General features: G+C 49.5%; 1 protein-coding gene and 1 pseudogene across 3 annotated transcripts in view; one reads left to right on the top strand and one right to left on the bottom strand.

Annotated features, from left to right (window-relative positions):
• Positions 1-1,896: 1,896 nt before the first annotated feature.
• Positions 1,897-2,959, top strand: LOC148123179 (spermidine synthase pseudogene; annotated as a pseudogene).
• A 12,370-nt stretch (positions 2,960-15,329) lies between these two features.
• Positions 15,330-23,067, bottom strand: part of Ccdc60 (coiled-coil domain containing 60) — a 174,118-nt gene continuing 166,380 nt past the window's right edge. For 2 of the 3 annotated variants that reach the window (XR_015737336.1, XR_015737337.1), the window contains exons 13-15: positions 19,452-19,641; positions 15,723-16,021; positions 15,330-15,439 (exon numbers count right to left, since the gene is read on the bottom strand). Coding sequence is in view for 1 of the 3 variants with exons in the window: in XM_087903774.1 (XP_087759900.1) it covers positions 15,920-16,021; positions 19,452-19,641 (292 nt within the window). In the remaining 2 variants the exon portion in view is untranslated. Of the gene's footprint in view, positions 15,440-15,700; positions 16,022-19,451; positions 19,642-23,067 lie in introns of those variants that run through there. The other variant, XM_087903774.1, reaches the window with a different exon arrangement.

Genomic DNA, 23,067 nt, shown 5'->3' with positions numbered 1-23,067 from the left:
TTTACTATGTAGTCAACTCTGAGCGAACTCACTGTAGGATCTTGAGTGATTTTAAATCATTGGTGCTTTTTGCCTAAGAAACCTCAGAGGGCTCTGGCTCCAGGGTGGGTCATCTTTGGTTTAAAAATGCTGGGCTCAATGCTAGGTGCTAACACCCCAGACTACAATGGCTTTCGGAGCATGCTACTTGTTGACTTCATTCTGCTTTTTCTAGAGCCACAACCTGGTATCCTTCTCTGGTATTAGCCCCCTGTGGTGTTTAAAGATAATGTCTATAGCTCCCAGGACAGTGGCAAGGAGGACAGGAAGTGAAGGTGGGAGACAACCATGGATACTGACTAATGACTTCTTTCTGGAGAAGTCTCCCAGGTGCAGCTGTAGTGGTGGGCAGGTTGTCTGGGAGCCAGGTCTATGCAGGCATCAACGTGTTCTTCTTGTGTGGACTCTGCATAGAAAAGACTCTCTGTGAAATGTCTCCTGCTCAGGGATGGTCCTGGGAATGCGGAGAGAGGGCAGCATGAATCCAACGCGTCGAATGTTTTCAGGCAATGACAATGCTGATAAAGAAAATAAAATAGAGCTCCCGAGTAACCTGATGGGAGGCGAGTTTAGCAAGACACGGCCATCCTTCACGTGGCGGGGCAGGCTGTTCAAGGTCCTCTCCTCCTCCACACCCGTCCTCCTCTTCCATTCAGATCTAATTATGTGTCATCTGTCCTACGATGTGATTGTGATGGACGAGCTGTGTTGTAACCTTATTTTTTTTCACTTAATATAGTGTGAGAAGCTTTCTGTTTCATGATTTATTTATCTGCATCATTAATTTTATAGCTGCAGAGCCATTTATCACATGGGCTGTAACATCCTTCCGTGAGCCCCCTGTGATTTCAGGTAGCTGTGGCAGTGTGTTGAGGGGACAATGCCTCTGAGTGTCTCTTCTGTTAGTGATACTCTGTCAGTTCACGCTTCAGTGGTTCCAAGCTTAGACCATCACAATGAGAGTTGGATCTCTGGCTCCATCTTACATACTTCTGCTAAGGTTTTCTTTTTTTATCTCTGGTCATATCCGTCACTGGCTTCCTGCACAGTACAATCTTCACAACTTAGTTTGATCATTTTGCGTTTTGCGTGGGGTACCAATACCAAGGGGTGGCTTGAATAAACCCACACAGGAAAAATATTCTACGTCCCTACTTACTACAGAAATGCAGACCAGAACCACAAAGGAATGCCACCTCACGCTGGTTAGGATAGGTGTCCAGACCAGCAACAATACAGGAGATAACACGTTGGTGAGGATGCAGAGGAACAGGCCTCTGTCCTTGACCGCTAGAAAAGTTGCTTTTGCTTCAGTGCTGGGGAAGGCAGCGTGGTGCTACCTCAACAGGCTAAACACAGAATTCTGCCACATGCATCGACTCCATTCCTGCCTGGACACCCCGCAAGAACTGAAAACGAATCTGATAGATACGTGTTCACTGCCGGTCACTGAGGCTTTGCCCAGAATAGCAGAGAGGTGTTGCGTCTACAGATAAATGGATGAGCGAGATGTGGCTTATCTACATAAGGGGATACTGTTCAACAAAGGGATGGAGTTTGGTACAGTTCTTGAAAGCCCTGTGCCAAAGGATAGGAACCAATTCAAGGAGGCGGAAGGAAACCAGGGGTTAACATGATCTTGGGGATGGAAAGTCTTTGCTCAATGGGTAGAGCTTCTGTTCATGGGGATGGAAGAGATTGAGAAAGCGGGTGGTGGCGATGGTTGTACAAAAACATGAATGTGGCAGACGGGTTAGGTTGTGGCGCGGGCGGCGGGCAGAGCTGGTCCCGTTGTGCTGCGGCTCTGCGCGGCCTGCAGTCCGGCCCCGCGACGCGCGCAGCCCGCCTGCCCGCCCGCCCGCCATGGATCCCGGCCCCGACAGCACAGCCGCGCCCGGCCCCGCCGCCATCCGCGAGGGCTGGTTCCGAGAGACCTGCAGCCTGTGGCCTGGCCAGGCCTTGTCGCTGCAGGTGGAGCAGCTGCTGCACCACCGGCGCTCGCGGTACCAAGACATCCTCGTCTTCCGTAGTAAAACCTACGGCAACGTGCTGGTTCTGGATGGCGTCATCCAGTGTTCCGAGAGGGACGAGTTCTCCTACCAGGAGATGATCGCCAACCTGCCGCTCTGCAGCCACCCCAACCCACGGAAGGTGCTGATCATCGGGGGTGGAGATGGGGGCGTCCTACGGGAAGTGGTGAAGCACCCATCGGTGGAGTCTGTGGTCCAGTGCGAGATCGATGAGGATGTCATTGAAGTCTCTAAGAAGTTCCTGCCTGGTGTGGCCATGGGCTATTCCAGCTCTAAGCTGACCCTCCACGTGGGTGATGGCTTTGAGTTCATGAAACAGAACCAAGATGCCTTCGACGTCATCATCACCGACTCCTCAGACCCCATGGGCCCCGCTGAGAGCCTCTGCAAGGAGTCCTATTACCAGCTCATGAAGACAGCACTCAAGGAGGATGGCATCCTTTGCTGCCAGGGTGAGTGCCAGTGGCTGCACCTGGACCTCATCAAGGAGATGAGGCACTTCTGCAAGTCTCTCTTCCCTGTGGTGGGCTATGCCAACTGGACCATCCACACCTACCCAAGCGGCCAGATTGGCTTCATGCTATTTAGCAAAAACCTGAGCAACAACTTCCGGGAGCCTGTGCAACAGCTGACACAGGCCCAGGTGGAGCAGATGTAACTGAAATACTGTAACACGGACATGCCCCGCGCAACCTTTGTGCTACCTGAGTTCACCCGCAAGGCCCTGAATGACATAAGCTGAGCCTACGTGCCACTGCAGCACCACCCGAGACCTCAGTGGGACTGGACCAAGGAGCTTCCAAGGTGTCTAGGGCCCCGCCAGCCCTGAATGAGACTCCCAGTGACTCTTACCCACCAACCAAGTGTTATAGTCCCCAGAATGCTGCCTGGCCTGCCTTGTTGGGTGGACTCAGTCTTTGTCTGTCTCTTTGGCTTTTGGTCCCAAGCCTAAACCAGCTCTGTACAGCACCATCTGTCACCTAACAAAAAATGTGTATTTATAATAACTCAAAAAAAACCATGAATGTAATTAATGGCATCAAATTATGTACTTAACATGTCTAAAAGGAAGCCTGGTATAGTGCTGCAAGCTGGTAATCCTAGCACTCAGGAGGCAGAGGCAGGTAGAGCTCTGAGTTCAAAGATAGCCTGGTCTACACAGTGAACTCCAGGTCAGTCGGGGCTATGTAGAGACCGTGTCTCAAAAGCAATGTTAAAAGGAAGAATTTTATGTTACAGATATTTTACAGGAAGACAACTGGATGGCTTGACCTCTGCCTCTGTGGTTTGCTGGTCCCTTCCAGGAAACTCCCCGCCCTTCCCTTCCCCTTTCTTCCCCTTCCCTCCCCTCCCCTTTTCTCTCCTCTCCCCTCCTTTCCTTCTTTCCTGCAGAGGCCAGAGGAGAACAATTGGATAGCCTGCTCTATAGCTCTCCACCTGTCCCCTTGAGGCAGGGTCCCTCACTGAACCGGAGCTAGGCTGTCAGCTGGTGAGCCCCAGTGATCCTCCTTCCTCCCTCTCCTCTTCCTCCTCCCCATCTCTTTTCCTCCCTCTGTTCCTCCTTCCTTCCTTGTAATAGGGTCTGAACATTCAACCCAGGCTAGTCTTGGGCTACAATCCTTAAATCCTCCTGCTTCAGCCACGTGAGTGGTAGGTTTACAGATTTGTGCCCCTATGCCTGGCCTTGATTTTGCAGTGCTGTAGATGTCCGGAACTAGAGTCTTGCACATCCAGAGGTAAGCAGTCTACCAGTGAGCCATGCCCACATCCTTGGTACCCATTAGTCTTCCATGTCTTCCTACAAGTTGCATCTCCAATGGCAACTCTTTCCTCAATGACTGTCCTGATTGTCATACTCAGTGTTCTTAAACACACAATCCTTCATTTATTTATCTGCCAGGGTCTGTGTTACTTGGATTGTTGGCTTGAGAGTGTTTAAGTTCAATGGACAGAAGTGCCCGACTTTATTCATTTCTACACGATGCATTCAACAGATATTTATTGACAGTATATTTTATGTCCTCCTGGAACACACACTGGCTCCCCATAACAATGTGATTAAGTGAAGGGACTGGGGAGATAGTTCAGTAGTTGGGACTCCACACACATGCCCACTGCACACGTGTGTGCCTCCAAACATGAAAAAACATGCGTACATGCACACATGCGCATGATAAAAAGAGAGCGATGTAGTTCTGCAAGGAACTTCAGGTCTGAGTCCTTCTCAGGGGAACTCACTTCCTCTCTGCTTCTCGTGCTGAATTTTAGAAGCAGTGGGTTATGACAAGTACTTCTTCCTTCCTTCTGGGAAAAGATGGCCTTCTATGGTTGGGAAATAATTTCTAGCTTTAGTCCATGTGATTTGAACCACCTGACATGTTTGCATATGGTCTTTCCCTATTATTGACTGTTGATGGTCAAATACAGATGGCCCAAGCTGAGCCACCCAGGTCTGCCCTGGGGTAATTGAAATCAAATCAAACAGGAATGGAGGGAACCTTCCTCAGTGGCACTGAAGATCTATGAGCAGCTTTGCCCTTCACTGTCTTCGTTCAGGTGACACAGTCTTGACACACTCTCTTCTCTCTGAAGTTGTCCTGAGTTAGGATTCTGCTGCCGGCAGCCATGTTGCTGCATCTCTCGGAGCCACAGCCTCCTGGCTGGAAAGTGCCCATGCTGACTCCTCCCTCATAGGGTTGCTGGGGAGACAGCGCCTGGTAAGGCACCTAATAAAGGTGGGTGCTGCTTGGCAGTTTGGTTTTTCATTATTTTACTGGAGCAGAGGAGTTGGTCAAGAGTTAGCACATACTGCTCTTGCAGAGGGCCCAGGCCTGGTTCCCAGAACCCACGCAACCATGTGTGTCGTCCATGTATGTCCATGTACGTATGTGTGGAAGGCACAGGAGGCAGGATGTCCCGTGTTCCATCTGTTTCCTTATGGCAGGGTCTCTTACTGAGCCTGGAGTAAGGCTCATGACCAGTAACTCTCCTTCCTGTTGGGACCCCCCGTCTTCCCACAACACTGGGGTTATTGGCCCACGTGCAGCCATGCCTGCAGAGGACAGATGGGGACATCAGTTACCCCTGGGAGCAGAAGTCACAGGTGTCTGTGAGCCAGCTGAAGTGAATTCTGAGATCTGAACTCTGGTCTTCTTCAAGAGCAATAAGTGATTTTAACTACTGAGCCCTTGTTCCAGTCCCTCCGCCCCCTTTTTCTTTTTTTTTTTTTTATCAGATGTCTTGCTGGTCTGGAACTCGCTGAGTAGGCTGGACTGGCTGACCAGCAAGCCATAAGAATCCTCATAGCTCCACCTTCCCAGTACTGGGATTATAAGCACAGAACACCACAGAAAGCGTTGCTGTTTGTTTGTGGGTCTGGGACTGGAACTCCATTCCCCCTCCTTGCAGAGCAAGTACGTTACCAGCTGAGCTATTGCATCTCAGGTAGCCCAGGCTAGCCTTGAACTATTAGCTAAGGATGAATGGTCATGAATTTCCAACCCTCCTGCATCTGCCCTGAGTGCTGGGGTTAGAAATACAATCTTCTACGGCGTAGTATCGCTATTTATAGTCATTGTGCGGCAGAGAACCAGGCCTCTCTCCACCTAACTACCTGCAATTTTGTGTTTATTGACTGGCATCTCTACCAGCCTTCCCTGATGTCTGCTGATCTTCCTTGAGCTTTTCTGATAGTCTACTTTCCACAGAAGAGAGGAGAGGGATCAAGTGGGATTTGTCCTTCTGAGCCTGGTTATATCCCCTTGACTCGTGCATGTTATGGTACGGTAGGATTTCACCTTTTATGGATGGATCATATTCCATCATGTATATTGGTTACCTATTCATCTGTTGGCAGACACGGATGATATGATATGATGTCATATCTCGGCTGCTGCTGAGCAACACTGTAATAGGTATGGATGTGCAGATATGTTTTTGACATACAGACTGCATTTCATTCAGATACATCTCAGTAATGTGTCTGGTGAATCACACTGAAGGAAGCAAAGAGTCGGATTACAATTAGACAACATGACGCAGATACGGATACCCACTGAGCCTGCTGAAACAAGGTTGCACCAGGCGTCTGCAGGACCATGGCGAGATAATGACGGCCGGTATCAACTGTCCAGGGAACCCAAGTAGTTAGCGATGGAACTGGTTCTATAACTGTTTCTGCCAACATCCCACTGTTGTGTGGGCTTTATATAGTATGGTCCTGAGGTCAGAGGTGAGTACCCTTGCCTTCACTTTTAAAGCATATGTGCCAGCTGGGGTGTCTGTCTGTGGCCCATGTGTGTAGCATGCGCCTGGATGGCTGTGTGTGTTGGCCTTCCTACCAGCCTGTGCTGGTGGATCAATCATGTTTTATCTGCCCATGTCTCCTCTTCTACCTCCTGATTGTCCATCACCATCCTTTGTTCCTAGGCTCAAAGCTAGGACCTCATACACATAATAATTTCTGATTTTTTTTTGAGGAGCATCCGTACTATCTGCTGCAATGGCTTATATTAGTTTACATCCTGGATAACTGCAGGGATCTGTACTGTTTTCTGTAATGGCTTATGTTAGCTTACATCTGGCTAACTCTGCAGGGATCTGCTTTTCTCCGCACTCATTCCTATGCTGGCTTTTTTTTTTTTTTTTACGCTGGCCATTTTGATAGTATTGTGATAATAGCTCCTCCCTGAATCAATGCCCATCGTGCATGAGACCATGTCCCTGGACTGTGGGACTCTAGTGTATGAAGTGAAGGGTTTGCTCCTGTCAGCAGAGTTGAAAGAGAGATACTATTTATGTGTCTTTTTGCTGGCGTCCCTCTCGGGCCCATACGTGTCTGTCTGGTTGATGACAATTTGGGTTCTGAAGACCCTTTCTCATTTTCAGTCATTTCTCATGCAGTGTCTCCACTGTGGGGGTTGAGACACAGATGGGTTTGTCCTTCTGGCTGCATTCCCACTACTCCAGCTGTTAGATTCTCAGTGAATATCTCCAAGGCTTAATTGAATCCAGCTTCTCTGTTGCCAAATTCTGAAAACTAGTTGGGATGAAGTGTTTGGGGAAATGGGCTCTACTGTTTCATCAGTCAAAGTTTCAAGAAGTTGAAAGTACCGAATGAGCTGCCAGGCCTGAACCTGATTTCTAGTTGGCCCACCTGTGCTCGCTGGAGAAGGTATGCCGATGCGTCCAGTAGGCACTCTGAAAATACACTTGGAAGAAGTCTTACCCCTGATACAGCATTTAGTGGCACCCAGTAGGTCTGGGTTGTGTATTTTAGATTTCATGAGCGTAAGGCCAGCAAACACGGACATTACGGTTACTGTGTACCAGATGTCGTTCTACTCCTAATGAAACGATTAGACTCCTCTGAGCAGTTAAAGCGAGGCTTGGTGCTCAGACAACACTTGGCACCACTGGAATCAGAATCTCTGGACTTGGGACAATTTTAAAGCTCTCTAAGGGATTCAAATGTGAAGTCATGTGCAAGAATCATTTAATCCTCACAGCGAGTTCATTAACCAAGTGTTCGCCACTCACACTTGGCTTGTGAGGTGTGGAAACTCACAGTGACTTGTGACTTGCCCAAGATCACACAGCCGTAAAATGTCAGAGGTATGATTGGAATCTGTCTGTCTGGTCCAAGGCAAGCATTGGCAGAGCCTGAGCCTGTGGGAGTACAAGGACATACATGAGTCTTTCTCAGCCCCTCTGTCTCTATCTCCCCGTCTCTCCATCTCTCTCATTAGGCTGGAGGAGCGTGGAGCCTTGGGGCGGGGATCTATCTCAGGGTATCTCCAGTGTGAGAAGCAGACAGAGCAGGTATGAATACAGGCGAGAGTTCCTCCTTCAGGAGGAAGATTCAGTCTCCCTTATCTGGAGGAGCAAAGAATTCAAGCCGCTGGAGGTAAATTGCACCTGATTGGCTGTTGCTGGGGATTTTTCAGTCTCTGGTACACTGTTTTCCTAGGCAACACAACGTCTGTTGGGAGATAAGCTGGAATGCCCAGGAGGAGACAAAGGAGGAATGAAACTAGGAAGCCATCGAATGAAGGATGCGCGAGGATCCCCCATCTGGCTGCGCTGCTCTGGTACAAAGGGAGCAGGGCTGACGCCATAGGCACACTTTATGCTTGGATAAACGGGAAAGGGACCTTAGAGGGATCAAAGACCTGCACAGTAAGCTCCGCTTCCCGCACTGAGGATGAGAAGACAAGATGGCCCCACGATCCCCCACATACTGTGGCATGTGCACCCACCCTTGGGTTTCCTGTTGGGATTGATACCAGCCCAGTGGTTCTGTTCTAAGTGTAGGATGAGTGGGGGCACCAGAATGCAAGGGTTTGAGTGGAAATGCTCCCCACAGGCTCATGTGTCTGAACACCTGGTCTCTAGATGGGGGCGCTGTTTTGAAAGACTATGGAATCATTAAAAGGTTGAGCCTTGCTGGAGGAAGTACACTGGTTGGGTGGGGGGAAGCAGGGGGCGGATCTTGATGTTTTAGAACCAGTTCCGCGCTCTGATCTACACTGCTTGCTCACTGCCCAACTAATGGGACCAAACACTCAGACTCCTGCTACCACTGCCTTCCTAACCATGATGGACCGAACCCTTTCAAACTGGGACAGAATCAACACCTCCTTCCTGACGTTGCTTTGGTCCAGTGCTTTGTCACAGCTTGGAACTGTCAGTAATGCACAGAGTCCATCACATCCAAACCGGGAAGGCTTAGACACCCTCTCACTAGGACAGCTGCGAATACGGTGTGGCGTTTGCTTCTCCTCCACTCCGGAGACCTTTCAGCTAGGAAGCTCAGACGCTGGAGCAGCTTTCTGCACAGACACACAGGGGTTGGTTTTGACGGCAACCCCTGCCTTATGTGGCTTTCATGCTCTTTTACATACAAACTGGCACCGTCTGCATTTCTCTCTTTCCCTTCTCTGGATTGATGTGGATTTAACTCAGGATTTTCTCTCAGATTCGCTTGTGTGATCTGATGATGTCTGACTCCCCTCCTTCCTCAGGAGAGAGTCCTAGAATTCAGCTGCGTCCATACACAGATTTTCTTTTCTTTTTTTCTCTCTCTCTCCTATTGCACTCATTAGGCATCTTTTTGTTGCGAGAAAAACAGGTTGGACCTGGCTTAAGCAGAGACCAGTTTGCTATCTCCTGCAACTGAACAGTTTAAGGGTGTTCAAGGAAGCCTAGATTTGAAAATTTCTTGACTTTGTCTTTGATGGTGTCCCTGTGTGGTAGCTCCCAGAAGCCTTAGGAGAGTTTTTTGTTTTGTAGAGGCAGGGTCTTGCTCTGTAGTCCAGGCCCATCTTGAATGAGAGATTCTCCTGTTTCTGCCTGCTGGGAGCGAGGACACCACCCCTGGCTCGCACTGTCTGTGGTTTAGAAGTTCCAGAAGACAGAGAAAACAGTCTTCCAGATTCAGGAAGTCAAGGGACTGGCTTGCTCTGTCTGTGGTCAGAAGTTTCAGAAGACAGAGCAACCAGACTTCTAGATTCAGGAAGTCCAGGGATTGGCTTGCACTGGGTGGATCTTCTCAGATGCACACACTATGACCAAAGAATTGTAACACTTGGACTGACCAGGTCTGGGTCACATGACCACACCTATCTGTGAGTTGGAAACATTTTCTGATTCATAGTGAAGGAGAGTCCAAAAGTGGGAGGTTCGATACCTGTGATGGTTAAACTTGGTTGTTAATTTGACTTAATTAACCATCTGGAATGAACTAAAGAACACTTCTGGGCACTTCTTTGAGGGGTTTTCTTGACCGGTTGATCTGAAGTGGGAAGGCCCACCCTAAGTGTGGTTGACACCTTCCAGTGACAACCCAGGCGACAGGGAGACCAGAGAAGAAAGCCTTGCTTTTTGCCTGCCTGCCTTCACTCTTGTTGACAAGTTCATCTGTCCTGTTTGTGTGGCTGCCACATTCCTATACTGATATTAGATGCTTCTCCAGACTTCTAACCAAAGACCAGTGGCTTTCTAGGAACCCTCCAGACCGTTGGTGTCATACTGGTGCTGACACATCCAGTCCTGTGGCCCTAACAACTAGTGGACTCTCAACCTCTCCATGTGAGTCTGTATTGCTGGGCTACCTAGGCCGTATTGTGTAAGCCAGACTAATAAATCCCCATTAACACATTTTCATATTTTCAGCTCTGTTTCGGCTAAAGAAGACATGCCAGGTGGGGGCAAACTGTGCTTTCTCCTTCAGCTCACTTTTCTTGCCAGAGGCTCACCTGCAGAGTTGGAAGGGCACGAGCCTTGGAATTATAACTTTCTCCCGCCATCCACCTGTGTTGCTAAAGATCTCCTTAGGCTACATACACTTTCCCCCAACTAACTACCATTTGGGGATTTCCACTAGTCACCCCCAGGTCTAAAAACATTTACTAGAACAACTCGGAACACTCAGCGAAGCATGGCAGCTATGTTGGCGGTTTATTGTAATCACAGTAATTACCATTATCACCATCATCGTCATCATTACAACCACCACCATTGTCATCGGCATCGGCATGAAGCGTTCTCTCCCCGAATGGACACGATTGACTGAATCATTGATTCTGTGACTGAACTTGGTCTTACACGACTATTTGGTGACTAGAAGTTCCAACCTTCTCACACATACCTGCTCTTTCTTGAGTGACTAGCCCTAAGATGGCTCTTTGTCTAGGGCGCCTTCTCTGGGGGGTGCTTTTGGGTCTTTGTAACTGGAATTCCCATCCCTTCCTTTCCTTGGAATTATTTTACTCCGTGGGCTTAGCTTTGTTCCCATCATAAAAGCGGTGCATATGAAATCTCAGCAATGTGGTTGCCTAGATAACACCAGCATAACCAGTATGCCAGCATGGATGGGGGAGATTTCACAAGGCCCCGTCCCTAGGTGAAGAGCTATAGGCGATCGGTGGTTGCTGAGAGAGGAGAATCAGTCTTCTCCAGGGATGACAAACCCCTGATAGGTTATCCAATCCAGTGGTTAGCCTTAACATACCTATAAGCAACACCTACTGGACTTGACAGATTGTCTGTCTGTCTGTCTGTCTGTCTATCATCTATCTATCTATCTATCTATCTATCTATCTATCTATCTATCTATCTATCTATCGTCTATCTATAATCTATCTATCTATCTATCTATCTATCTATCTATCTATCTATTGTCTATCTATCATCTATCTATCTATCTATCATCTATCTGTCTGTCTGTCTGTCTATCTATCTACCTATCTATCTTTCTATCTATCTATCTATCTATCTATCTATCTATCGTTTATCTATAATCTATCTATCTATCTGTCTGTCTATCTATCTATCTATCTTTCTATCTATAGTCTATCTGTCTGTCTATCTACCTATCTATCTTTCTATCTATCTATCTGTCTGTCTGTCTATCTACCTATCTATCTTTCTATCTATTGGCTGTCATGGATTTGAGAGGGAGTGGGTGCCGCAGAAGGTATTGGAGGGAGCAGAGGGATGGGTGGAAATAATGTAAATCCAGTACTCATGTGTGAAACTCTCAAAATATTTTTTTTTTAGTTACAAAGGCCAGATAGATGTCTTTTTTTTTTGTCCCTGGCTTGGGATCATGTGACTTGAGCTTTATAATCAGTCTTTATGTTCTCAGAGGTAGTGATGGAGGACCCAGGGTTCAATTAGCCAGAATCAGACATTAATGCAGGCATGTGAGGACAGTGACTGATGAATTGTCCTTGACATGCAAGACTGGGGATGTGGGACTGTGTGCTCTACCCACACCCCATTCCCTGTCCCCACTGTCACCGTTGCCATCTCTAATGTGCACCGAGTTCTTCCTGTGAGCTGGATGCTGCACACAGGCATCCTCATGGGCTCTAGCGTGTTCTCTGCACTTGTCAGATGCGATGCCCTTCAAGGCCATACAGGGAGTGGAAGCTGGAAGCTTAAGTAGTAATGAGAACAGTTTTCTGGTTGGGGTCACCACAGCATGAGGAACTGTATTAAAGGGCCGCAGCGTTAGGACGTTGAGAACCGCTGGTTTAGGGCCATGCCTGGCATGTGGTACACAGAGCCATCCTGCTCACTGCTTCGTTCAGCACCGTCTCTTGCTGGTGCTCACACAGAACATGTCTGGGTTGACCCCAAACTGCTGGGTACGGTGTGGCTGCTACTGTCATCGAGGGTGGGCCGCGAGGTGGAGGGGAAGGTTACTACCTGGTTGGCACTGTGACAGTTTTACCCTGTGCATATGTTCTTTTCCCATGAAAAGACAGTCAATGCCCTCTAAACACTTAAGTAGATACTGAAATAATTGCAGTTTGTCAGTTCTCCCAGTGTCTTCTTTCGGAAACAATTGAAAGCGTGTCTTCTTTAAACTCACCCTGAAGCAGGTCCACAGACTGTGACGTCTTGGCCTAAATCTGGCCTGTGGTTTGCTTTGATGTGATTTTGTTTTAATGTCTTTTAAAGACATTTATAGAACTGGGCATATTGGTACACACTTGGGATCCCGATGCTTGGGATGCAGAGGCAGGAGAGTCAGGAGTTCAAGGTCAGCTTCAGATAGGCAAGCAAACTCAAGCTCCCCATGGGCTTCATGAGACCCTGTCTCACAACCAAGGGAAGAACTCTATGTATAAACAGAAAATCCAGACAAAAGATGCAGTTTTAGAAGCTATAATAGCAGATACACAGATGGCTTGGGCAATCTAGGGGGACAGTGACTTTGGGGACCAGACTGTCACTGCTCTCTCAGATTCTGTTAAAACTGTTCACTCCAAAATTAGATCTTCCTGGGGCTCTTTGAGCCCGAGAGCTGGGAATATGATGCATTGGTTGCTGTCCCTTGTTCCTGGTAATGTTTTAGTACCCCCCCCCCCCAATTCCTCTATGTGAGCGTGTAGGTCCAGGTCTTGTAAGTGCTAACAGTGGTTGCCTTCCTTTTTTGGCAAGACAATTACACTTTGCTCAAGGGCACAGTGAAAGCAATCCTAACGGCGGAGCAGCTGCCACTAGATGGCGCTATAGTTCTGAGAACTAAGCTGAGAAGGCACCTAGCGAGGAGGAAGTTGGAAGTCCTGTGGTTTTAGGCTATTTCCTGTCGTAGACAGACCTCATTCTAGACTAGACTCTGGCACAAACTTGCTATGTGTTGGTCTTCATATGCTTAATTATAAAAATGGGCATTTTAGTGACTCCCTCTTTACCGCTGCAGAGTTGCTGTGAACGCCTGGGAGACAAGACTTTGAAGACTGCACGAGACAGTGCACCCGTGTGCTCGCTAAAGCCATTCCTGGGGCACACTTCTTCAGACATAACAGCCTTTGTGACCTCCTTGTATGACAACAATGAGAACCTGGGACAGGGGCAGCAGTGGGGAAACTGGGAGAATTAGTCAAGGACGAGGTTGACCAAAGGGGTTCGGAGACACAGCTACGTAGAGGCAAGAAGTTCTAGGGTGCCATGGTGCACTCAGGACAGCTGTAGCTGCAAATGCTGCACTTTTATTTCAAAAGACCACAGGGAAGGATTTGGGATTTTTTTTTTATTATAAATGATAATCATTTGAGGAGCAAGCTGATTGAACATGATATGGTGTATGCAAGTTATAAGAAAATCTGGTATAACATGTACAGTTCTAGTGTTTTTATGGAATTATGTGTCAGCTACAAATAAGTTCAGAGGCTAGGGAGATGCGCCGTCAGTGAGGCGCTTGTTGTGCAAGCCTGAGGCCCCACTCCAGACCCACAGTACCATGCCCAGAAGCCAGGCAGGGAAGCAGGTGCTTAGAATCCCATTGCTGGGAGCAGCTTGCTAGCCCGTCAGCCTAGGTGGATCAGCAAACCCCAGGTTCAGTGGGAGACCCTGCCTCAAAAATATAAACCTGAAGGATGTCAGTGTTTGTCAGTCTGACACAAACCTGGGCATAGCTGGGAAGAGAGACCAAGCTGAGGAACTGCCCTCACCACTTTAACCATGGGCGAGTCTGGGATGGGGTGGGGGTGGGGTGGGGATGGGTGGGGCATTTTCTTGATTGCTAATTGATGTGGGAGGGCCCAGTCCACTGTGAGTGGTACCACTCCAGGCTAGCTGAGCAATTCATGAAGAGCTGAGCGGGTCAGCAAGCAGTGTTCTTTGTGGCCTTTGCTTCAGTTCCTGCCTTGAGTCAGTGTCTTGGATTTTCTTAATGATGGACCATTCCTTGTAAACCAAATAAATCCTTTCCTTTCCAAGTGGCTTTTGGTCAGTGTTTTATTTATTATTAGTTTCTAATCTCTTCTGGATGGCCAGGAACTAACCGTGTGTGCCTCCTGGCCTGACAGAGTGTTTTATCTTAGCGATACAAAACAAAGACAGAGAGTGCTGGAAAAACACACACAGCATTGACTTCTGGCCTATGTGCATGTATGTACATGCGTGAATATATGCACACACACACACACACGCACACATAAACCTATACAAACAAGAATAAATTTAAATAACAAAGAGTGCAAGAATTCTTGTGAGCCTCTGCCTCACTGTCTGCAGAATAGGAAGGATGAAAGAGCCAGTGTGTAGCGGCTGTGCAGACTCCCATGATCCATGCCAGGTATTTGCACGCTGTGTAGAAGGAAGCAGCCCATCGGTAAATGGCACACTGTGAACAAGTGGCTCTGTGCTTTTGTGATTCTGTCTTCAGGGCCCCCTCTCTCCCTCATCTCATCTCTCCTCTCATACCTTACTTATCTGTCTCTACCCATGGGACAGGATGACATCCTGACATCAAGCTCTGACTTCTACATGTGCCATGCACAGCTGTATACACATGGGCATGCATACATGCCACTTCTTTATGGACATTGCAGTCATCCATCCATCCATCCTTCCATCCATCCACAATCTACCCATCCATTTATCCATCTAGCCATTCATTCATTTATTCCTCTCTTTCCCTATCCATTTATTCATCTACCTATATTTATATCTATTTGTTCATCCACCTATACATCTACCTATTTATCCAGCTCTCTACCCATTCATTTATTCATCCATTTGTCCATCTATCCAAAACAATACATGTGACTGAAATACTGAAAACAACCTTCCAGCTCCAGAGGTATGGAATGGGTACATCATCTGTATCTACTCAGGAAAGTTATATGCTAGTATACATAATTATATGATACAGCACTGGGCTCATATAACAAAACCTCAGCAAGTGGTAACTTGTTCTCCAAAGATCTGACTGCCGTAGCCTGAACTCTTCCATAGGCAGATGAGAAATATCCAACTCGATTTTATTAAATAGGATTTTTAGGCAAAAGGGTGTGATGAGAGAGTCTGAAAGAGTAGGCAGAGTCAGAGTGGGGCAGTGAGCAGAGGCAGGGAACCTGGTGGGGGGAGGGCCCGGTTGGGTCACGTGGGCAGAGGCAGGGAACCTGGTGGGGGAGGGCCCGGTTGGGTCACGTGAGCAGAGGCAGGGAACCTGGTGGGGGAGGGCCCGGTTGGGTCACATGGGCAGAGGCAGGGAACCTGGTGGGGGAGGGCCCGGTTGGGTCACGTGGGCAGAGGCAGGGAACCTGGTGGGGGAGGGCCCGGTTGGGTCACGTGGGCAGAGGCAGGGAACCTGGTGGGGGAGGGCCCGGTTGGGTCACGTGGGCAGAGGCAGGGAACCTGGTGGTGGGGGAGGGCCCGGTTGGGTCACATGGGCAGAGGCAGGGAACCTGGTGGGGGGAGGGCCCGTTCAGGTCACGTGGGGCCATCAACTCTGTTTAGAAGTGTCTTCTGCTGACCTCACTGCTCCGTGATGGTGCAGGCTGGACCCAGGAACACGGTACTGGCTTGCCCTCCTCCACTGGGCCCGGCCCCGGCTATGTGGGGATAGTGTAGTGCCGGATAGGCATGTTAACCCGACTCTGGAGCCAGCTGATGTAATCCTCTAGCGGCATATGGATGATGTGTTCTCGTACAAACTGTGGAGTAAGCAGAGCGTTACTCTCAGAGTCTGGATTGAAAGCTAGACTAGATTACCCCCCTCCCCCGCCAGTCTCTGTTCAGACGACGTTGTCACTGAAAGCCAGGATGCCCCCAGTGATTCAGAATTCTTATTTAGGTTGGTGCAAAAGTAGTTGAGACCTTTGTGCTGTTGAACTTTATCATGTGACACGAATACATTCTTAAATAAATGTGGTTATGTTATATACCATTTGCTGCCTAGTTCCTCATTTAATTGACGATGACTTACTGTCTATTTCATACTACAGAAAGGATGTTAGTTAGAAGACAAATGTGAGTTATTTTCTTTTCTGAAAACATTATTGTTTTATGTGTATGAGTGCACGTATGTGCCCATGGAGGCCAGAAGAGGGCATCAGATTCCTAGGAACTGGAGTAACAGGTGGTTGTGGATGGCCATGTGGGGGCTGGCATTTGAACCCAGGCCCTTGGTGAGAGCAGCCAGGGATCTTAACTGCTGAGCCATCTCTGCAATTCTTTGAGTGGTGTTCTGATTTGAATTTAAAATAGGATCTTAAAGCAGCAAAGACAACGCATTTGGCCCAGGACCTTCTAATGAATGTCCAGTGTGGGGGTGATTCAAGGAGACAAGGCAATGGTTGGTTGAGGGCATTCGTTGCAGCTGACGCTCTACAAACAAATCAAGAAAGTTCTTGTTTGAGCTGTTGATTTCTCTTATTGTGCCCAGCAACAACACCCATTTCTCAGTTGGATTGTGATACCAGCCAAAAACAGGACAGGACAGGACAACTGATGACCGTTTCCATGACATGACTAGAAAGATAGTCTAAAGAATGTCCCAAAGCCAAACTTGTCATGGCCACTGTTTGTTGGACTGCTACCGGTCTGGTCCACAACAGAATTCTGAATCCATTACACTTGAGAACATTCCAGGGGATCTGGTGCCTTCTTCTGACTCTCACAGGCTTCAAACATTCTTGTGGTGCTCATAGATACACATACACAAAACACACATACACATAAGTAAAAATACATCTTGAACAAAGACAACCACTGAACTTTGCTGTGATGCCTGTTCTTGACTGTCAGCGTGATCACACCTGGAATTAACTAAAAGCCAAGCAGCTGGTATACATGTGAGGGATTTTTTTCTTAATTAGAGCAGTTAAAGTGAGAAGACCCCCTTTTAGTCTGGATCTTTTGAGGTGGTAAAATATATCTTTAATCCGGGCCACACCTTCTGCTACAACTGTGTAAAGGACATGGGGGAAGGAAGTACTCTGCCCGCTTGCTCTTGCTTTCACCGGCACTAGAGCCCTACTTCTTGGGGACCTGAGCATATACTAAAACCAGCTGAGACACCCAGCCTCATGGACTGAGCATGGATTGTTGTACCTTCCATGGGTAAACAGAGACAGTCACTGTTGCATTGGTTGGACTGCAGCATGTAAGTCATCCTAAGGTCAGCCTGGTCTACAAGAGCTAGTTCCAGGACAGGTTCCAAAGCTACAGAGAAACCCTGTCTTGAAAAAACAAGTTGAATGAAGCTGGCTATGGAGTTTTGGGCTCTGGAGTTTTGGGCTCTGGAGTTTGGGACTATGGGGTTTGGGGCTATGGAGTTTGGGGCTTGGATTTGGGGCTATGGTACTATGGGGCTTGTTCCCCCACCACATTTCCCTAACCTCCTGCCAACTGATGACTATTTCTTTAGTTGTCTGAAGAACCTCAGAATGAGACCGAGAGCTGTCTCCCCCTGCTTTATAATCTCTCTAGTTCTGGGACTAAGGGTGTGCACCACTACCGCCTAGTTTCTATGGCAAGCTAACGTGGCTGCTGAAATTAAAGGTGTGTGTCATTGCTGCCTGATTGCTGTAAGGCTGGCCAGTGTAGCTGTTTTACTTTTCTGATCTTCAGGTACGCTTTATTCATTAAAATACAAATGAAACGCCATGACAGATATGGCTAAACTGTCAGGGATGACCTTGGGCTCGCCTGTAGCCCAGGCAGGCACTAGAATTGTCATCCTTCTGCCAGCCTCCAGAGCAGCTGGGATTACAGACCTGGACCACCTCTGGCTCTATAAGCATCTTTAACCTTTCTTTGGCATCCTACCGCTGTTGTGTTAGATGTCCTGTGCCTTCAGGGATGGTGGTGATGGGAACGCTTCTACCCTTGAAAAGAGCCCTGAAGCTCTCCCTTGACCTTCACAGGTCTTCTCAGGCTGAGGCGTCACCTCCTTGATCACTTTCTGCCACACCCAATGACTTACAATGCATCTCTCCAACAAGTCAGGCCGTGTCTTGCTGGGGAGATGTTACATGTGCCGTCTTCTCCTCACTCTGCTCATTTGCCTTCTCTTCACGATTCTGACTTCTCAATGTTCAAGTCCAAGATTAAACCTAACCTTTCCCATTTGCTCTGGTTAGCGAAGTCTTCCATAATTTAAACCAGATTTCCTCAGTATCACCTCATTAACATGTCAATTCTGTGTTGGCAAATTTGGTCTGGTGTCTGAGGTTTCTCATTCCCCGCAAACACCCAGCGAGGGCTACACTGCTGGCCGGGGGCACCCAGCGAGGGCCATACTGCTGGCCTGGGGCACCCAGCGAGGGCCACACTGCTGGCCCGGGGCACCCAGCGAGGGTCACACTGCTGGCCAGGGGCACCCAGCGAGGGCCACACTGCTGACCAGGGGCACCCAGCGAGGGCCACACTGCTGACCAGGGGCACCCAGCGAGGGCCACCCTGCTGGCCGGGGGCACCCAGCGAGGGCCACACTGCTGGTCTGGGACACCCAGTGAGGGCCACACTGCTGGTCTGGGGCACCCAGAAAAGGGCCACACTCCTGGCTGGGGGCACCCAGCGAGGGCCACACTGCTGGTCTGGGGCACCCAGAAAAGGGCCACACTCCTGGCTGGGGGCACCCAGCGAGGGCCACACTGATGGCCTGGGGCATCCAGCGAGGGCCATACTGCTGGTCTGGGGCACCCAAAAGAGGGCCACACTCCTGGCCGGGGGCACCCAGCGAGGGTCACACTGATGGCCTGGGGCACCCAGCGAGGGCCACTCTGTTGGCTGGGGGCACCCAGCGAGGGCCACACTGCTGGCCCAGGAACCACCTGCAGTTTCAGAAGCACACTTTGAAAAGCTCATTTCGATGACTAACCCACTTGCATCCCCTCCTAACCTCCTAGTCTCCAGGGAGAACTGCTAACATAGGCTCTATTGACCCTGGAAGCTGAAGCTGAGCCACCAGGTGTGCATGACATTCTCTCTCTCCAACCAGACAGAGCAGAGCTCGCGGACGGCAGAGTCTCTGTATTTCAGGATGGCTGGGTTCACTGCACTTAAGCAATGCCTGGATGTTGGAAGATGCCTGAAGGAAGGCAGCTGAGGCACTGGGAGGAAAGGGGCAATGGTTATTACCTCGATGGCCACCGCAATGTCTGGAGAGCACAGCTCCCAGATCCGCAGGTCCTGGAGCACCTTCAGGAGGACATGCGGCCGGATCCTCAGGTCTAGGTTCTCTCCAAACTTCTGCAGTTTGGTCAGGACCTTTTTTGCAGGCCGGAAGTTCTTCAGATCCTCAGGGAGTTTGGACAACAGATCAAAGTACCTTCAAGTCCAAGAGGAGAGAGCCAGTTAGAGAGGCCCCGGGATGTGGATCTGGGCTCCCATCACCTTAGAGAGGCCCCGGGATGTGGATCTGGGTCCCCATCACCTTAGAGAGGCCCTGGGATGTGGATCTGGGCCCCCACCACCTTAGAGAGGCCCCGGGATGTGGATCTGGGCCCCCACCACCTTAGAGAGGCCCCGGGATGTGGATCTGGGTCCCCATCACCTTAGAGAGGCCCTGGGATGTGGATCTGGGCTCCCATCACCTTAGAGAGGCCCCGGGATGTGGATCTGGGTCCCCATCACCTTAGAGAGGCCCTGGGATGTGGATCTGGGCTCCCATCACCTTAGAGAGGCCCTGGGATGTGGATCTGGGTCCCCATCACCTTAGAGAGGCCCTGGGATGTGGATCTGGGCCCCCACCACCTTAGAGAGGCCCTGGGATGTGGATCTGGGCTCCCATCACCTTAGAGAGGCCCCGGGATGTGGATCTGGGTCCCCATCACCTTAGAGAGGCCCTGGGATGTGGATCTGGGCTCCCATCACCTTAGAGAGGCCCTGGGATGTGGATCTGGGCTCCCACCACCTTAGAGAGGCCCTGGGATGTGGATCTGGGCCCCCACCACCTTAGAGAGGCCCTGGGATGTGGATCTGGGCTCCCATCACCTTAGAGAGGCCCCGGGATGTGGATCTGGGTCCCCATCACCTTAGAGAGGCCCCGGGATGTGGATCTGGGCTCCCATCACCTTAGAGAGGCCCCGGGATGTGGATCTGGGCCCCCATCACCTTAGAGAGGCCCTGGGATGTGGATCTGGGTCCCCATCACCTTAGAGAGGCCCTGGGATGTGGATCTGGGTCCCCATCACCTTAGAGAGGCCCTGGGATGTGGATCTGGGCCCCCACCACCTTAGAGAGGCCCCGGGATGTGGATCTGGGTCCCCATCACCTTAGAGAGGCCCCGGGATGTGGATCTGGGCTCCCATCACCTTAGAGAGGCCCCGGGATGTGGATCTGGGTCCCCATCACCTTAGAGAGGCCCCGGGATGTGGATCTGGGCCCCCACCACCTTAGAGAGGCCCCGGGATGTGGATCTGGGCTCCCACCACCTTAGAGAGGCCCCGGGATGTGGATCTGGGTCCCCATCACCTTAGAGAGGCCCCGGGATGTGGATCTGGGCTCCCATCACCTTAGAGAGGCCCCGGGATGCGGTCTGGACCCCTTGGATCTTCCCACATTTTCTTTTTTACTCTTGGGATATTTTGAGGCATCGTGACACTCTACATGGACCCTGTCCTCTGCACCCAGCTTTTGTAGGGTCACACACAAGGCAAGGATTTATGTTTAAGGGTAGCCAGCTTCTGTTTCTCTGGCATGCTTTAAAAGGCTGCATTCCAGAGACCCACAGACAAGCACTGTGCTGAGCTCCCAGAGCTGCTGAAGAAAGGGAGGAGGGTTGTATCAAACGGGGGGGGTCATGATGGGGGAACCCACCCACAGAGACAGTTGACCTGAGCTTGTGGGAGGGAGCTCATGGACACTGGACCAACAGTTAGGGAGACTGCATGGGACTGGCCTAGCCCTCTGAATGTGTGTGACAATCGTGTAGCTAGGTCTCTAGTAAGTCTAACAGTGAGATCAGGATCTCTCCCTGGCACTTAGCTGTCTTTTGGTAACCTGTTTCCCACGCCAGATTACCTCATCCCACCTAGATATAAGGGGAGAAGCTTGGTTCTGTCTCAACTTGATGCGCTATGCTTATTGCAAGCCCGTGGGAGGGCTGATCCTTTCTGAATGGAAACGATGATGGTGGTGGCGATGAAGAAGAGGATAGTGATGATGATGGTGGTGGTGCTGGAGATGAAGAAGATGACAGTGATGATGATGGTGGTGGTGCTGGAGATGAAGAAGATGACAGTGATGATGATGGTGGTGGTGCTGGAGATGATGGTGGTGATGGAGTTGATGGTGATGGAGATGATGGTGGTGGAGATGATGGCAGTGCTAACGATGATGGTAGTGATGGTGTTGATAGTGGTGATAGTGTTGATGGTGATGATGGTGTTGATGGAGTTGAAGAAGATGATAGTGATAATGATGATTGTGGTGATGGAGATAATGGTGGTGATGGTGGTGATGGAGATGATGGTGATGGAGATGATGGTGATGATGGTGATGGTGGTGATGGACATGATGGTGGTGATGGACATGATGGTGGTGATGGTGGTGGTGATGGTGATGGAGATGGTGGAGATGATGGTGATGATGGTGGTGATGGTGGATGATGGTGGAGATGAAAATGATGGTGATGGTGGTGATGGAGATGATGGTGATGATGATGGTGATGATGTTGGTGGTGATGGACATGATGGTGGTGATGGTGGTGATGGAGACGATGGTGATGGTGGTGATGGTGGTGGTGGAGATGATGGTGGTGATGGTGGAGATGGAGATGATGGTGATGGTGGTGATGGAGATGATGGTGGTGATGGTGGAGATGGAGATGATGGTGATGGTGGTGATGGAGATGATGGTGGTGATGGTGGTGGTGGTGGTGATGGAGATTATGGTGATGATGGTGGTGATGGTGGTGATGGACATGATGGTGGTGATGGTGGTGGTGGTGGTGATGGAGATGGTGGAGATGATGGAGATGATGGTGATGATGGTGGTGATGATGGTGATGGTGATGATGATGGTGATGGTGGTGATGGACGTGATGGTGGTGGTGGAGATGATGGTGGTGATGGTGGTGATGATGGATGATGGAGATGGTGGAGATGGAGATGATGGCCTGTGCATTTCCCATCTCCATGGTAACAAGCTCAGCTGACAGGCTGTGTGTTTCATGTTACCACTGGGAATGCATTGTTGAGATGGTAGAGATAGCTGGGTCCTGGCCTATTCCTGTCTCACCTACTTACCCACCTTAGCTCTACGAGGATGCTTTAACTGTGGTTAGCGCTTACTTAAGACAAATGGTGGCATGTGTTTACAAAGTGCTTGTCACACATGTCTGACAACCTGAGTTTGATCCCAGAGCTCACAAAAAGGTTGAAGGAGAGAACAGAACCCACAAAGTTGTTCCCTTAACTCTGCTCATGCCCCCATCTTTCTGTCTCTCCCAGTCTCCCATATGCACTACTACTACTACTAATTCAATTATAGAATTATGACATCATTTATAATAATGGTGATGAAAAGTTCTTTCTTCCACCACATGTGTGCCACCGTACTTGTGTGCTTGTGTATTTGAAGAATAGCCCTGACCCAGCAAACATTCTTGGATACTCATCTTTGTACTTGTGGTATGCATTTGTATATTTATTCATGTGTCTTGTATAGCATGAGTTCCCAGGAAAGCATGAACTTTGTCTGTGTTACTCAGCACATAGTGCTGAACTACCTGTGCCTGGAAGATAGCAGCTGT

Source organism: Myodes glareolus, chromosome 2, assembly GCF_982192425.1.
Source record: "Myodes glareolus chromosome 2, mMyoGla1.1, whole genome shotgun sequence".
Lineage (NCBI taxonomy): Eukaryota > Metazoa > Chordata > Mammalia > Rodentia > Cricetidae > Myodes > Myodes glareolus.
Note: the sequence above shows the minus strand (reverse complement) of the source record. Positions and strands in the feature narration are given on the sequence as shown.